The sequence below is a fragment of the Schistocerca cancellata genome, chromosome 2 (assembly GCF_023864275.1).
Source record: "Schistocerca cancellata isolate TAMUIC-IGC-003103 chromosome 2, iqSchCanc2.1, whole genome shotgun sequence".
NCBI lineage: Eukaryota > Metazoa > Arthropoda > Insecta > Orthoptera > Acrididae > Schistocerca > Schistocerca cancellata.
Genome location: NC_064627.1, coordinates 157,738,857 through 157,755,404, shown reverse-complemented (window position 1 = coordinate 157,755,404; position 16,548 = coordinate 157,738,857). Strand labels below are relative to the sequence as shown.

The window sequence follows — 16,548 nt, the reverse complement described above, 5'->3', positions numbered from 1 at the left end:
GCAACAGAAGACCATGTTACAGCTGTGAGCAGAGGTTCCACAGAAAACTCAAAAACAGCAGCACCAGAAAGTATTTATAGAATGCGTCTGAGGCCCAGAAGAAATATAGCAAACTTATCTTCAGAAACAGCAGGAGCGAACACCCAGAGAATGGGACTGTGACAATAAGAACCATAATACAGGATGATGACTTTTTATGATGTCATGCCAGAATGAGGAGAGATCCATGGAGTTGTAATTTTTGTCAGGGACAGTCTGTGATTCACAGAAGTTGATATAAGTCAATTTTGTTGTGAATTACACATCAATTGCATGGGATGTTTGTGCCTTTAGTGGAAAAAATTGGGAACAGAATCAACTTGGCCATCATGTCTGCAAGTGAACTACTTGGCAAGCAGTTGCCAGTGAAAAATTATCACATCCACTGATGACAACTTGGCCATCATGTCTCCAAGTGAACTACTTGGCAAGCAGTTGCCAGTGACAAATTATCAGATCCACTGATGACATAATAGTGGTAAAAAAATTCTCCAACTGTGTTAAGAAAACTCTTAATTTGATCTGTGAACCTATGGCAGACATTTTTAACAAATTTCTTCAGTTTGGAATTTTCTCTGAGTCATTAAAAATTTCAAGAGTTATGTATTTAGTTTGGAATTTTCCTTAAGTCATTGAAAATTTTAAAAGTTATACCAGTTTTTAAAAAAGGAGACAAAAATCTCCCCTCAGAATTATTGAACTGTCTCTATAGTACCTAGAATACCCAAAATATTTGAAACGTTTGTATACAGTCAACTACATGATTATTTTGAAGGAAATAACCTCCATTCTGACAGCCAGTTTGGTTAAAGATGGAGAAAAAGTACCACTTCAGCAGTTCTTAACACTGTAAACCAAAAATCACTGATTTTGAAAATAAGAATAATGCTTCACTTGTTCTTTGTGACCTAAGTAAAGCTTGAGAAGCTTGAATTTTATAGGGTACATAATACATCAATAAAAGTAATAGCTTCATATTTGAGTAACAGAAAGCAGTATGCCACGGTGAGAAACATTCTTTGATGAAAATTGTTAATACTGGGATACTGCAGTTCTTGCATCATACTTTTTCATAATTGCAGTCAACAATTTGCTGCATCATGTTCCTCAAAAAGTGATTTGCTACAATGACACAATAATTACACCTCATTAGGACAGCTCAGTATTACAACAAATGTCACTGCAACCACTAGATGCTGTAGTGAAATGGTTCTCCTGTAACGAACTTCTGTGTAACCCTGACAGGACCCATCATCTTTGTTTAGGACTACCTAATAATACAGAAGATAGAATGTTTAATACTTGAGGATTCCATATTGACCTGGGGAGAACATATCAGTTATACCAGGTGATTATAATTAAACTGATGGTGTTTCAAGTGGTGCAGTGTGGGCTGCATACATTGCAGGCTGGTGAAACATTGTACGTACTTTCATTAATCAGTTTACTCACAGAGTATGCTGAAAAAAAATAATGGTTCCAGTTTCTACACCAAGTGAAAATATGGTGCTGTAAGCTATTGGTATGTGAAATGTTTCCTGCTCTGACAACAGTATGCTGTTTGTCACTTAGTGGTGCACGTTGATTTCTTTTGTGAAGTGACTGTTAGTGTAAAGTGTAATAAGGTTGAAATTTTCTGTACAAAACACAATGGCTGTTGAGAAGAAAAGACCAACCACTGCTGCTAAAGTTGTTTTATCAGAATGGGAGCAGTAGTAGAACTGCATTGTGGGGATATCACCAAAAGAAACAGCTGTGAAGAGACCCTATACCAATAGATGGACTAAGGAATATGACCAAGAAATTTGAAGAAACAGTTGAATTAGATGGTGCAGCAGGGAGAGGGAGGAACCCTATTCCCATGGCAGTTGATGATGAAGTTGCTATAGCTTTTGCTGACTCTGCAGCATATGCTTCAAATTCTGGAGCCAGTGCCATGAGAATTATCTCCCCCCAGACCACCAATTCAAAGATTTTGTGATACACAGGATTCAGAATGTGCATCATATGAATCCCCAAGAAAGGCATGGATGGAAATGGATGACATGGGGATGGGGAGTATTCTTTGGACATATAAAGCACATTTTAGTCTGCACGATGCCGTGAATGCACAGAACATCGGATTCTACTAACCCTTGTAAGCCACATATTGTGCAGGAATATTCACTGCACTCAGCTTATGTGACTTGTGGCGTGGTTTCACAAGCTCATTCATTCTTCGAGGAGAACCTGTTAGGTGTACAGTGACATCTGCAAATTATAAGGACCTCCTTGTACAATACGTGATTCCAGCTTTGTGAGAATCATTTATTGCACAAGGAGGTCCTTTGCAGGAGCTTTGCAGGAATGCAACTGTGTCCACACCATTATTCTCATGCAAGATGGGGCACACCACACACACCTGCCAGTGAAAGATTTGCTTTGTGAAACCTTCAGTAATGACTGCATCATCTTGAGGCAATTTTGAGATGTGTGCAGATCCCCTGACCTAAATCCATGTGAAATCTGGTTGTGGAAATATCCAATAGATTGTGTCTATTAGAGCTGTATCCAGACTCTTCCTGATCTGAAGGATTGTGTACAATGACATATTAGTCTGATTACACAAGATATGTTGTGAGCAGCTGTTGACCATGCTGTGTTACCGATGCAGAATGTTGCTGAGCAAGGAGACCATATCGAATGTTGTAGTTTGTGACCATATTCTAATAAACATGCCAGAACCACTGTTACCAAGTGTTTGATCATTCCTCCAGTTTTCCTGCACCTGAACCATATTCTCACTGCTTACAGTGTTGTATTTTCACCTAGTGGCAGAAAGTGAAACTGTTATTTTTTTAGCATAATCAATGAGCACGCCAAGTAATGAACATACCTATGATGTTTCAGTGTCTCATGATGTACATAGCACACACAATACAGCTACTCCAGAATATGTAAGATTGGCCTATTTTGTATCGTTACAGTCTCTCATTTCTTATTTGACAGCTGGAATGCAGGCACTCTGCACATGTATGTGACATATTGAAAATAACAAAAGTCATAAATGTGTAAGGCTGGTCAAAGAGATTTCGTCAATCTGTGTTTAGAAACCTTAATATACTTACTATTGTAAATCTGTACATATATGTCACTATACATTGAACTGAATGCAAACGAATTTCAAATAAGAGGAGATATACCCCAACACAACATGAGGACAAAAATTAAAATGGATGCTCCAAGACATAGATTGGTAAAAGCAACTCACTCCCCCATAGTCAGCTCCCTAAATTTTTTAAAGAAATTATCACCCTCAGCATGATAGATCTTGACTGAAAACCATTTTATAACATGAAAAGATTTTTTAGTGTATATATTGCGAACATACGTCAAAACTTAAAATTATGCTAAATGTCTGTAACTGTGTGTGCAATTAAATATTTGAAAACTGTATTATGTATTACATCCTATTCTGTTGTACAGGTATAAATGGTCAATGGCAAATAAAGATGAATATTTAAAGTCAACTGTAAGACTATTTCTGAAACTATTTAATTGTTTTGAAAATTGTCTATTTTAGACTTTGTTATGTTATATGAACTATAAGACTGTACTATTACCTGGTTTATGTAAATGTTGAATTTTAATGAATCATAAAAGTATAAGGAGCCTTATAATGCTTCTGTTGTCTGCAATCCCCTACTTATGGGAATGGCATCCATCTTGAAATCAATCCATATTATTTAAAATCTTTATTAGTGACTTAATTAATTAATAAGTGGCATTGCCTAATCCAGGAAACAATAGAACAACAGAAATATAACATCAAAGTTTAGAATCTTGTAAGTATTGAGGCAAAATAGGCAATCAAAATCATGAGTCTTCAAACTTTCAATTCCGGTTATATTAGAAATTAAATAGTTTCAAGTAATTCAAAATATGTTTCTGGAAAGAGAAGAGTGTCTGCTTTTGAACGAGTGATAACAGCAGCTTGGAATGTATGAATTGGTTCAAAATGTTTTTCCATTACATACTGTGGTTGAAACTGCACTTAGCCATAACTTTTTATTAACTGAGCTTCTAGTGGAATTAACTGCATCTTTGACATCAGGAAGTTCACTAGGGTCACTTAACTTACTGATGTTAACCTAAATAATGTTCTGGAACACTCATATGCATTTTATACGTTTTGTGTGTGTCTTTACTATAGAATAAAAAAAGTGATGAAATTTTAGTAGAAAAGAAAACATATGGAGAAGTTTCCAAATTCTTAAGTTTCATAATTTCATATGAATGTATAGATTGATGCTGTTTATTTTGAGTATGTTTAGTGTTTGTGTCATTATCAAATCTGCTGTCCTCCTTTCCAGCAACACCGGAACCTTGGAAATGTGATGGTCTCCATGTCATACCAAAGCAATGATCAGCAGCTTATAGTTCATGTGAAGAAAGCAAAAAGCCTTTCAGGATCACACATTGTAAAAAATAATAAAGCGACAGGTAAAGTATTTCTTGTAATGATATTTAATGGTAGGTGAGAGCCTAAACTTTAGATATAACTAGTCTATAGACAGTGAGTGATAGGAAGTTTTACTGGAATTAATGAATTGCGGTATTTTTAAATAAGAAAAGCCATATCCTGTATTATGTATTGGAATAATCTATCTGTCATACCATTCAATAGTTGTAAATCAGAAGTCCTTCCATAAGCTTTAGTTAATACGAACAATTGTGTAATTTGTTTCTGTAGTTCGTGTTGGTTATTGTGGAGAGCAACTTCGTTAATCCCTAGTAATGACCAACTTGAAGCACTAAACAGTGCAATTGCATCAGATCTGAGCCAAACGCTTACTCAGTTACTAATAACCTTGTAGACAACTGCCTCACTGTGAGATTGTGCTGCCCGATTGGAATCTGGGGCATTTTCTTGCATGGAACATAAATTTTTTCTCATATTTCTTGCTGTTTATTTTATATGATTGCTGCTCATTTGGACATATGACAACACAAGTTATCACTGTGTTAGCTAAAACAATGAGGGAATGGGTATGGGTTTGCTGTTTTAAAACAACAATGGAATGATAGAAGACAGTGTTATTTGTGGTTGGTGTACTTTATACATAGGCAAGCATGCTTGAGGGTGAAGAGGCTGATGGAAACATCATTGAGAACACAAGCGCTAAACTTAATATGATTGAATCCAGTAACCGTCCACCCCATTAGCTGAAAGGTCAGCACATTGGAATGCCACTGACGGGGTCCTTGGTTTGATTCCCAGCTGGGGAGGGAGATTTTCTCCCTTCAGGGGCTGGGTGTTTTGCTGTCCTCATCGTCATTTTACCCCCATTGTCGACCCACATGTCGCCCAATGTGGCGTCGCACTGAATAAGACTTGCACTTGGCGGCCGAACTTCCCACCTGTGAAATCCCAGCCACTGATGCCATACGATCATCATTTCCATCTAGTAGCCTATTTCTTTGATTAATTCATTTTTTATCAGATAATATTAATGTTGTTGTTGTTGTGGTCTTCAGTCCCGAGACTAGTTTGATGCAGCTTTCCATGCTACTCTATCCTGTGAAAGCCTCATCATCTCCCAGTACCTACCACAACCTACACCCTTCTGAATCTGCCTAGTGCATTCATCTCTTGGTCTCCCTCTAAGATTTTTACCCTCCACACTGCCCTCCAATACTAAATTGGTGATCCCTTGATGCCTCAGAACATGTCCTACCAACCGATCCCTTCTTCTAGTCAAGTTGTGCCACAAACACCTCTTCTCCCCAATCCTATTCAGTACCTCCTCATTAGTTATGTGATCTACCAATCTAATCTTCAGCATTCTTCTGTAGCACCACATTTCGAAAGCTTCTATTCTCCTCTTGTCCAAACTAGTTACCATCCATGTTTCACTTCCATACATGGCTACACTCCATACAAATACTTTCAGAAATGACTTCCTGACACTTAAATCTATACTCAATGTCAACAAATTTCTCTTCTTCAGAAACGCTTTCCTTGCCATTGGCAGTCTACATTTTATATCCTCTCTACTTCGACCATCATCAGTTATTTTGCTCCCCAAATAGCAAAACTCCTTTACTACTTTAAGTGTCTAATTCCCTAATCTAATTCCCTCAGCATCACCCAACTTAATTCGACTACATTCCATTATCCTCATTTTGCTTTTGTTGATGTTCATCTTATATTCTCCTTTCAAGACACTATCCATTCCGTTCAACTGCTCTTCCAAGTCCTTTGCTGTCTCTGACAGAATTATAATGTCATCGGTGAACCTCAAAGTTTTTATTTCTTCTCCAAGGATTTTAATACCTACTTTGAATTTTTCTTTTGTTTCCTTCACTGCTTGCTCAATATACAGATTGAATAACATCGGGGATAGGCTACAACCCTGTCTCAGTCCCTTCCCAACCACTGCTTCCCTTTCATGCCCCTCGATTCTTATAACTGCCATCTGCTTCCTGTACAAATTGTAAATAGCCTTTCGCTCCCTGTATTTTACCCCTGCCACCTTCAGAATTTGAAAGAGAGTATTCCAGTCAACATTGTCAAAAGCTTTCTCTAAGTCTACAAATACTAGAAACGTAGGTTTGCCCTTCCTTAATTTAGCTTCTAAGATGAGTCGTAGGGTCAGTATTGCCTCACGTGTTCCAACATTTCTACAGAATCCAAACTGATCTTCCCCGAGGTCGGCTTCTACAAGTTTTTCCATTCTTCTGTAAAGAATTCGCGTTAGTATTTTGCAGCTGTGATTTATTAAACTGATAGTTCAGTAATTTTCACATCTGTCAACACAGCTTTCTTTGGGATTGGAATTATTATATTCTTCTTGAAGTCTGAGGGTATTTCGCCTGTTTCAAACATCTTGCTCACCAGATGGTAGAGTTTTGTCAGGACTGGCTCTCCCAAGGCCGTCAGTAGTTCAAATGGAATGTTTTCTACTCCGGGGGCCTTGTTTTGACTCAGGTCTTTCAGTGCTCTGTCAAATTCTTCACGCAGTATCATATCTCCCATTTCATCTTAATCTACATCCTCTTCCATTTCCATAACATTGTCCTCTGGTACATCGCCCTTGTATAGACCTTCTACATACTCCTTCCACCTTTCTGCTTTCCCTTCTTTGCTTAGAACTGGGTTTCCATCTGAGCTCTTGATGTTCATGCAAGTGGTTCTCTTATCTCCAAAGGTCTCTTTAATTTTCCTGTAGGCAGTATCTGTCTTACCCCTAGTAAGATAAGCCTCTACATCCTTACATTTGTCCTCTAGCCATCCCTGCTTAGCCATTTTGCACTTCCTGTCGATCTCATTTTTGAGACGTTTGTATTCCTTTTTGCCTGCTTCATTTACTGCATTTTTATATTTTCTCCTTTCATCAATTAAATTCAATATATCTTCTGTTACCCAAGGATTTCTACTAGCCCTCATCTTTTTACCTACTTGATCCTCTGCTGCCTTCACTATTTCATCCCTCAAAGCTACCCATTCTTCTTCTACTGTATTTCTTTCCCCCATTCCTGTCAATTGTTCCCTTATGCTCTTCCTGAAACTCTGTACAACCATTGGTTCTTTCAGTTTATCCAGGTCCCATCTCCTTAAATTCCCACCTTTCTGCAGTTTCTTCAGTTTTAATCTACAGGTAATAACCAATAGATTGTGGTCAGAGTCCACATCTGCCCCTGGAAATGTCTTACAATTTAAAACCTGGTTCCTAAATCTCTGCCTTACCATTAAATAATCTATCTGAAACCTGTTAGTATCTCCAGGCTTCTTCCATGTATACAGCCTTCTTTTATGATTCTTGAACCAAGTGTTAGCTATGATTAAGTTGTGCTCTGTGAAAAATTCTACCAGGCAGCTTCTGCTTTCATTTCTTAGCCCCAATCCATATTCACCTACTACATTTCCTTCTCTCCTTTTTCCTACTACCGAATTCCAGTCACCCATGACAATTAAATTTTCGTCACCCTTTACTATTTGAATAATTTCTTTTATTTCATCATACATTTCTTCAGTTTCTTTGTCATCTGCAGAGCTAGTTGGCATGTAAACTTGTACTACTGTAGTAGGTGTGGGCTTCGTATCTATCTTGGCCACAATAATGCGTTCACTATGCTGTTTGTAGTAGCTTACCCACATTCCTATTTTCCTATTCATTATTAAACCTACTTCTGCATTACCCCTATTTGATTTTGTGTTTATAACCCTGTAGTCACCTGACCAGAAGTCTTGTTCCTCCTGCCACCGAACTTCACTAATTCCCACTATGTCTAACTTTAACCTACCCATTTCCCTTTTTTAATTTTCTAACCTACCTGCCCGATTAAAGGATCTGACATTCTACGCTCCGATCCGTAGAACGCGTTTTCTTTCTCCTGATACCGACGTCCTCTTGAGTAGTCCCCACCCGGAGATCCGAATGGGGGACTATTTTACCTCCGGAATATTTTACACAAGAGGACACCATCATCATTTAACCATACAGTAAAGCTGCATGCCCTCAGGAAAAATTACGGCTGTAGTTTCCCCTTGCTTTCAGCTGTTCGCAATACCAGCCCAGCAAGGCCATTTTGGTTAGTGTTACAAGGCCAGATCAGTCAATCATCCAGATTGTTGCCCTTGCAACTACTGAAAAGGCTGCTGCCCTTCTTCAGGAACCACACGTTTGTCTGTCCTCTCAACAGATACCCCTCTGTTGTGGTTGCATCTACGGTACGGCTATCTGTATTACTGCGGCACGCAAGCCTCCCCACCAACAGCAAGGTCCATGGTTCATGGGGGGGGGGGATATTAATTTGAAAGAGAGTATTCCAGTCAACATTGTCAAAAGCTTTCTCTAAGTCTACAAATGCTAGAAACGTAGGTTGCCCTTCCTTAATCTAGCTTCTAAGATGAGTTGTAGAGTCAGTATTGCCCCACGTGTTCCAGTTCCAACATTGAACCTTTTTATCTCTGTACTGATGTTGCAATTTCACAGCAGAAGTCAGTCTGATTCTTATTTCCAAAAACTTTGTGGAAGTAAGATTTAACTTATGATCATTTATTAAAAAGACCACCTATTCTGAGAGAGGGTGAAGAATGATTAGAAGACTTGTGATGATTAATTCTTACAGCCACCAGAAAACATACTATGTGGAGTACAACCAATCAAAATAATCAGAATATCACCTGCTGTGTTTTAAATTGATGGATATGAGAGCATATAAAGATGGAAACAGTCAAGCTAACTTTTCATCTTGTTATGGAATGTCAGAACTGCTACAGAAACTTTAGATACTGGTGAAAGTGATCTATATGTTTTAAAAGGAAAATAGAGGTCTGTTAATGGATAATCTGGTGTGTGAAAACTGTATTTTTTTTCATTTTTTCCTATCCCCCTGCTTTCCTGCCCTCACCATTAGCCATTAGTCTGGCTACATCATAGTGAGACACAAAAACACAATTTTTGTTGATGAAACTAGGCCATTTATTTCATGGCTTTCCAAAGGCCGCACCTTTTGCCCCAGTCCCAAATTCAACCATGCGGGACCAGTTAAAGACCTTCTCTCCTTCTCCCGGTCCCTACAGTGGAAACACTTTTTCGCCACCAACCCGACCAATCAGACTCAATGAAAAACCAACATTGAACCTTGCCTAACTCAGTTCACTCTTCCATCCAACCGTGATCCACCCCCACTGCCTCCAAACCACCCCCTATTAACTTTCCAGAATTTCTTATCCTCGAACCTTGCCTCACCATCATTTGCCAAATCCCTCAACATGCATACTAACCTTACACCTGCAGAAAGAACCACAGTCCACCATCTAAAAACTGATCCCGATCTTATAATCCTACCTGCAGACAAAGGCTCCACCACCGTTGTTTTGAACCGCAAGGATTACGTGGCAGAAGGACTCCGTCAGCTATCAGATATTTTCAACTACAAATCATACCACAGTGATCTCATTCCAGCAATCCAGCTGGATCTCCAGTCACTACTCAAATCCTTAGGACCATCCCAGAACCTCTCCCCAGAGTCCATCTCTCTACTTACCCCTACCTCTCCCCACACTCCCACCTTCTACATGCTTCCTAAAGTCCATAAACCCAACCATCCAGGACGCCCCATTGTGGCCGGTTACTGTGCCCCCACTGAGAGAATCTCTGCCTTCAACCTATTACCTGGAACCTATCCTCCTATATAGAAGATACCAACCATTTCCTCAACTGACTCTCCACAGTTCCTTACCCTTTACCACACGGTGCTGTGCTCGCCACTATTGATACCACCTCCCTGTACACTAACATTCCTAATACCCATGGTCTTACTGCTATCGAACACTACCTTTCCAGATGCCCTATGGATTCCAAACCAACAACCTCCTTCCTAGCCTCCATGACCAACTATATCCTCACCCACAATTACTTCTCCTTTGAAGGCATTACCTACAAACAAATCCATGGTACGGCTATGGGCACCCCCATGACACCATCCTACGCTAAGATATTCATGGGCCATCTAGAGGAATCCTTCATAAAAACCCAGAATCCTAAATCCCTCACCTGGTTCAGATTCATCGATGACATCTTTGATATCTGGATTGAAGGTGAGGACACTTTATTCACATTCCTCCAGAACCTCAACAACTTCTCCCCCATCTGCTTCACCTGGTCCTACTCAACCCAACAAGCCACCTTCCTGGATGTTGACCTCCACCTCAGAGATGGCTACATCAGTTCCTCCATACATATCAAACCTACTAACCACCAGCAATACTACCTGTTTCATACCAAGAAGTCCCTTCCGTACAGCCTAGCTACCCGTGGTCGTCGCATCTGCAGTGATGAGCAGTCCCTCTCTAAATATACTGAGGGTCTCACTGAAGCCTTCACTGACCGTAATTATCCTCCCATCCTTGTACAAAAACAAATCTCCCGTGCCTTATCTTTCCAGTCTCCCACCACCTCCCAAAGTCCCACAGTCCGGCCACAGAGGAGCATTCCCCTCGTAACTCAGTACCATCCGGGACTGGAGCAACTGAATTAAATTCTCTGCCAGGGTTTCGATTACCTCTTGTCATGCCCTGAAATGAGAAATGTCCTACCCACTATCCTTCCCACTCCTACCATGGTATACCGCCGTCCACTGAACCTACACAATATACTCGTCCATCCTTACACAACCCCTGCTCCCAACCCTTACCTCATGGCTCATACCCCTGTAATAGACCTAGATGCAAGACCTGTCCCATACATCCTCCTACCACCACCTACTCCAGACTGGTCACTAACATAACCTATTACATCAAAGGCACACCATTTGCATGAAAAGTATATTGTCAGCACTTCACAAAATGCTTTCACCCCTATCTGCACTTCTTGTTGAAGAGACATTCTTGCTCTCCACACATACAGTAGGCAAGCTCATTTTATGTATGTTAGTGTGGTGTGGTGGCTGTGCTGGCTATTTGGTGATTTAACAAGTTGCCAGTCAATAAGAGTTCGTTAGTCAGAAATGGGTGACTATTCCTCAATTATGACCAAACATATTCCGTAAGATTTAATGTTGAATTTAAAAGTTTGACAGTTGGTATTGTTGCTGAATACAGTACATTGGAAATACGTGCAAAAAGATGAGACTGAGTTATATAAGTGGCACAAGAGGAGATGGTGGCTGAACCCCTTCACCAAGTATTGGCTCGGTCTGGAACACTTCGCACTGACTGTCTTGTTTTTCAATTACCACTGCAATCTGGCTGTAGCTGTATCATAATTGCACTTTAAGCTAAATATTGAAAGTTGTGTTTGCAACATTGATTGTGGACTATGTGAGCATTTTCTCTCCACATCTTCCCTCTCCACAATGGCCTAAAATACTCCCTTAACTCCACCATCATCCATGGTGAAAACATCTATCTTTTGTGTCACATAATAACTCATTTAGTCATATCAAATGTCAATAGGAAGAAAATGGGACAAAATCAAGTGAGACGTAAACTAAGAACTTAGAATTGAGGTAAATCTTACTAGGAAGAAATGTAAAATTGGGGCATTTTTAGCATTAATCTTATGGATTTTTCACAGGGGCTACAAATTTATGGTGTGGAATTACAAAAAATTTAAAATCAGAAAATGTAAAATCGAAGTTCCACTGTATTGCATCTAAACTTAATATGCCAAATTACATTTTAGGATGTGTTTTACTACTTAACAGTGAAATTGGGCAAAATATTGCATAATTTGACTCCTCTATGTACCCACCAAGTTCCATGAAGATTGTTTATTTATACCTGGGAATGTTCCATTGGAAGCAGTCATCAATATAATGTGCATAAAAATGGAATCTACACTCTTGGAAATGGAAAAAAGAACACATTGACACCGGTGTGTCAGACCCACCATACTTGCTCCGGACACTGCGAGAGGGCTGTACAAGCAATGATCACACGCACGGCGCAGCGGACACACCAGGAACCGCGGTGTTGGCCGTCGAATGGCGCCAGCTGCGCAGCATTTGTGCACCGCCGCCGTCAGTGTCAGCCAGTTTGCCGTGGCATACGGAGCTCCATCGCAGTCTTTAACACTGGTAGCATGCCGCGACAGCGTGGACGTGAACCGTATGTGCAGTTGACGGACTTTGAGCGAGGGCGTATAGTGGGCATGCGGGAGGCCAGGTGGACGTACCGCCGAATTGCTCAACACGTGGGGCATGAGGTCTCCACAGTACATCGATGTTGTCGCCAGTGGTCGGCGGAAGGTGCACGTGCCCGTCGACCTGGGACCGGACTGCAGCGACGCACGGATGCATGCCAAGACCGTAGGATCCTACGCAGTGCCGTAGGGGACCGCACCGCCACTTCCCAGCAAATTAGGGACACTGTTGCTCCTGGGGTATCGGCGAGGACCATTCGCAACCATCTCCATGAAGCTGGGCTACGGTCCCGCACACCGTTAGGCCGTCTTCCGCTCACGCCCCAACATCGTGCAGCCCGCCTCCAGTGGTGTCGCGACAGGCGTGAATGGAGGGACGAATGGAGACGTGTCGTCTTCAGCGATGAGAGTCGCTTCTGCCTTGGTGCCAATGATGGTCGTATGCGTGTTTGGCGCCGTGCAGGTGAGCGCCACAATCAGGACTGCATACGACCAAGGCACACAGGGCCAACACCCGGCATCATGGTGTGGGGAGCGATCTCCTACACTGGCCGTACACCACTGGTGATCGTCGAGGGGACACTGAATAGTGCACGGTACATCCAAACCGTCATCGAACCCATCGTTCTACCATTCCTAAACCGGCAAGGGAACTTGCTGTTCCAACAGGACAATGCACGTCCGCATGTATCCCGTGCCACCCAACGTGCTCTAGAAGGTGTAAGTCAACTACCCTGGCCAGCAAGATCTCCGGATCTGTCCCCCATTGAGCATGTTTGGGACTGGATGAAGCATTGTCTCACGCGGTCTGCACGTCCAGCACGAACGCTGGTCCAACTGAGGCGCCAGGTGGAAATGGCATGGCAAGCCGTTCCACAGGACTACATCCAGCATCTCTACGATCATCTCCATGGGAGAATAGCAGCCTGCATTGCTGCAAAAGGTGGATATACACTGTACTAGTGCCGACATTGTGCATGCTCTGTTGCCTGTGTCTATGTGCCTGTGGTTCTGTCAGTGTGATCATGTGATGTATCTGACCCCAGGAATGTGTCAATAAAGTTTCCCCTTCCTGGGACAATGAATTCACGGTGTTCTTATTTCAATTTCCAGGAGTGTATAATCCAGGCCGGCCAGTGTGGCTGAGCATTTCTAGGCGCTCCAGTCTGGAACCGCGCGACCGCTACAGTTGCAGGTTTGAATCATGCCTTGGGCATGGATGTGTGTGATGTCCTTAGGTTTGTTAGGTTTAAGTAGTTCTAAGGTCTAGGGGACTGATGACCTCAGATGTTAAGTCCCATAGTGCTCAGAGCCATTTTTTTTTTATAATCCAGCTTAGCACCCGAAAATACATTAATGTCAACAACACTGGAAAACACTTGTAAATCAGGAGTATTCTTATTCTTCTAGGTGTAAGACTTTGCAGTCATCACTTTCTTATACAGGGACATTTTTGAGAAATATCTTGCTTGCATAATTCTGAAATTTAACGTTTCATTTTTAATGAACTGATGGGAGCTGAAAAAGTTAATAGAAAATGCATTCTGCCATATGCACATAAGTGGTGATGCTTCAGAGTCATATATAAGTCTAATGCTCCACAAGAAAAGCAATTGTTTAGAAATCCAAGAAATGCAGAATTTGTGGAATAAAAAATCTGTTCAGGACAGATTACTCTGAGCCACTAAAATGTAATAAAATAACATTGTGATGCAATATATACATTTCATAGATAAGTTTGTCTCCATTCTAATCCAATGAAATGTCTTGGAGAGACCAATATGAGATTAAATGTCAGCAGTGTTCCTTGTTGTAGACACTAAATACCTGAGCTTTGAACAGTCCTCTTCCTTCCAACAGCTCATCTCTCTTGCCAGAGGAAGAAACCCTTGAAGTTCTCATGTCTTTTGGACCTTTTCTTTTGTTAGTTGTTTTGTTTGTTGAAGTTAAGTAAGCAAAATGCAGAACAAATGGTTAAGGATGCTTGATGTAACAGGTACTCTAATATAAAGAGAAATTTAACATAGAGAGAAATATACTACTCTGTTGGACCAATTGAAAGACTAGTGACTATGTAGCAGGTGAAATGGTATGCTGAACCCTATCATCTCTTCCCAAAAAGCTGAACATGGGCTTTATATATTCGTTTAACTTGGGGCATTGATGTATAATCTTGTGAATAGAAGCTATGTGCTTTCTTCTCTCTCACTTTGTTGTCCAAGTCCTGGTGGTGAATACTATTCTGAGCAACTGCATTAAAACTACTTATCAAGTGACTGACTTGCTCCAGATGGTGTATCTGGAAAATAAGAGATGATAGAACCATACAAAAATAAAGTTAGAATTTATGTTACTTTTAAAATAAGCATAAAATAATACACGAATTTATAATTTTATTATTTCCATGTTCCAGATAACTATTCTCCAGTATTGTGTTTATGTAAATTAACTGTGAATGTTTTGTGTCATTTACCATATTAATTGAAACTTGGTCTAATATTACTACTTTTGTTTCAGTGAAATGGAATACTTTCGTTAAAATCAGTTGCTTCTGTGGTGATGAGAAGATCAAAACAAAAAAGTCACCTGTAATTCAGGATGAACAAAATCCTGTGTACGACTACAGTTGTGCTCTCAAGCTACCATCAGAACATTCGGATGAATGCTATGTTGTTATATCTGTGATGATGAAAGGACTATTTAAGAAAGATATACCGATTGGGCGTCTGATACTGGGACCCTCTTTTTACTCAGGACACGCTGCAACCATATGGGGAAGGGTTATGCTTTACCATGAGTCCATAACACACTGGTTTCCCTTGTATTTATAGTGATAAAAATGCTTATAACTTTGTATTTTTTTCTTGGATGATGCTTAAATGTTCATGTGTACATAGAATCTGTGTCATCAAATGGTTGCTGAGTGAATGTGACTTACATTCCTGCTATCACAATCAAGCTGGTTTACCTTGTATTTATAGTGATAAAAATGCTTATAACTTTGTATTTTCTTCTTGGATGATGTTTAAATGTTCATGTGTACATAGAATCCGTGTCATCAAATGGTTGCTGAGTGAATGTGACTTACATTCCTGCTATCACAATCAAGCAGTTCCATATTTAAACAAAAAGAGAATGCAACTTTTGTGACATACAGGTTTCTGTCTGTGGTACAGATGGTAAATGAAGTGTGAGAAAGTTTTGTTAAGCACAATAATGAGAAATTACTAAACTGTCATAACTCACCAGTGACCCGCAAAAGCATCTCTACAAATTCAGTTTCCTGATATTGATCTGTACATCTGTGAGAACTGCAGAACTGCAGAAAAAATGATTGGATATTATTGTCAACACCTAGTGTGGAAACAGAATGACCCAGTGCACTACTACATAACGCAATATGAAGGGGGTGGTGGGGGGTGGGAGGGAGTGAGGGAGAGGGAGGGAGTGAGGGAGAGTGAGAGGGAGAGGGAGGGAGAGAGAGAGAGAGAGAGAGAGAGAAGTGTATAAGACAGTTATGAGATTGCCACTGTAGACATTCACTGTTAGAAGATATAACACAGATGAAGATATATTAGTACACAGCAAAATTTCACGGTTTTGGCAACATTTTAAATCTCCTTACAGATTTAGATTGTGCTAAGCTAGTACTACAAATGCAAAGTTGTCTTATCAGCTGAGCTTTGCAGACAAACTTCACAGCTAAGACCAGGGCTTTGACCTGCCATTACTTTATTCCTCTGCCTAGAAGCACCCCTTGAGCTGTGTCTAAGACACCCAATGTTGCATTTTTTCTTTCAGGGATGTTAGCTACACAATGTAATAGATATACATCCATAGAGTTTGGAAAGTAGGAAAGAAATGCTGTGAAAATAAT

At 40.5% G+C, this 16,548-nt stretch overlaps 1 protein-coding gene across 3 annotated transcripts in view; it reads left to right on the top strand.

Annotated features, from left to right (window-relative positions):
- LOC126144235 (synaptotagmin-15-like) overlaps positions 1–15,882 on the top strand; it is a 248,328-nt gene extending 232,446 nt beyond the window's left edge. For 2 of the 3 annotated variants that reach the window (XM_049915479.1, XM_049915480.1), the window contains exons 8-9: positions 4,392–4,521; positions 15,189–15,674. In XM_049915479.1, the coding sequence (XP_049771436.1) occupies positions 4,392–4,521; positions 15,189–15,502 (444 nt within the window). In that variant the 3' untranslated portion in view covers positions 15,503–15,674. Of the gene's footprint in view, positions 1–4,391; positions 4,522–15,188; positions 15,675–15,783 lie in introns of those variants that run through there. The other variant, XR_007529757.1, reaches the window with a different exon arrangement.
- The last annotated feature ends 666 nt before the right edge of the window (positions 15,883–16,548 follow it).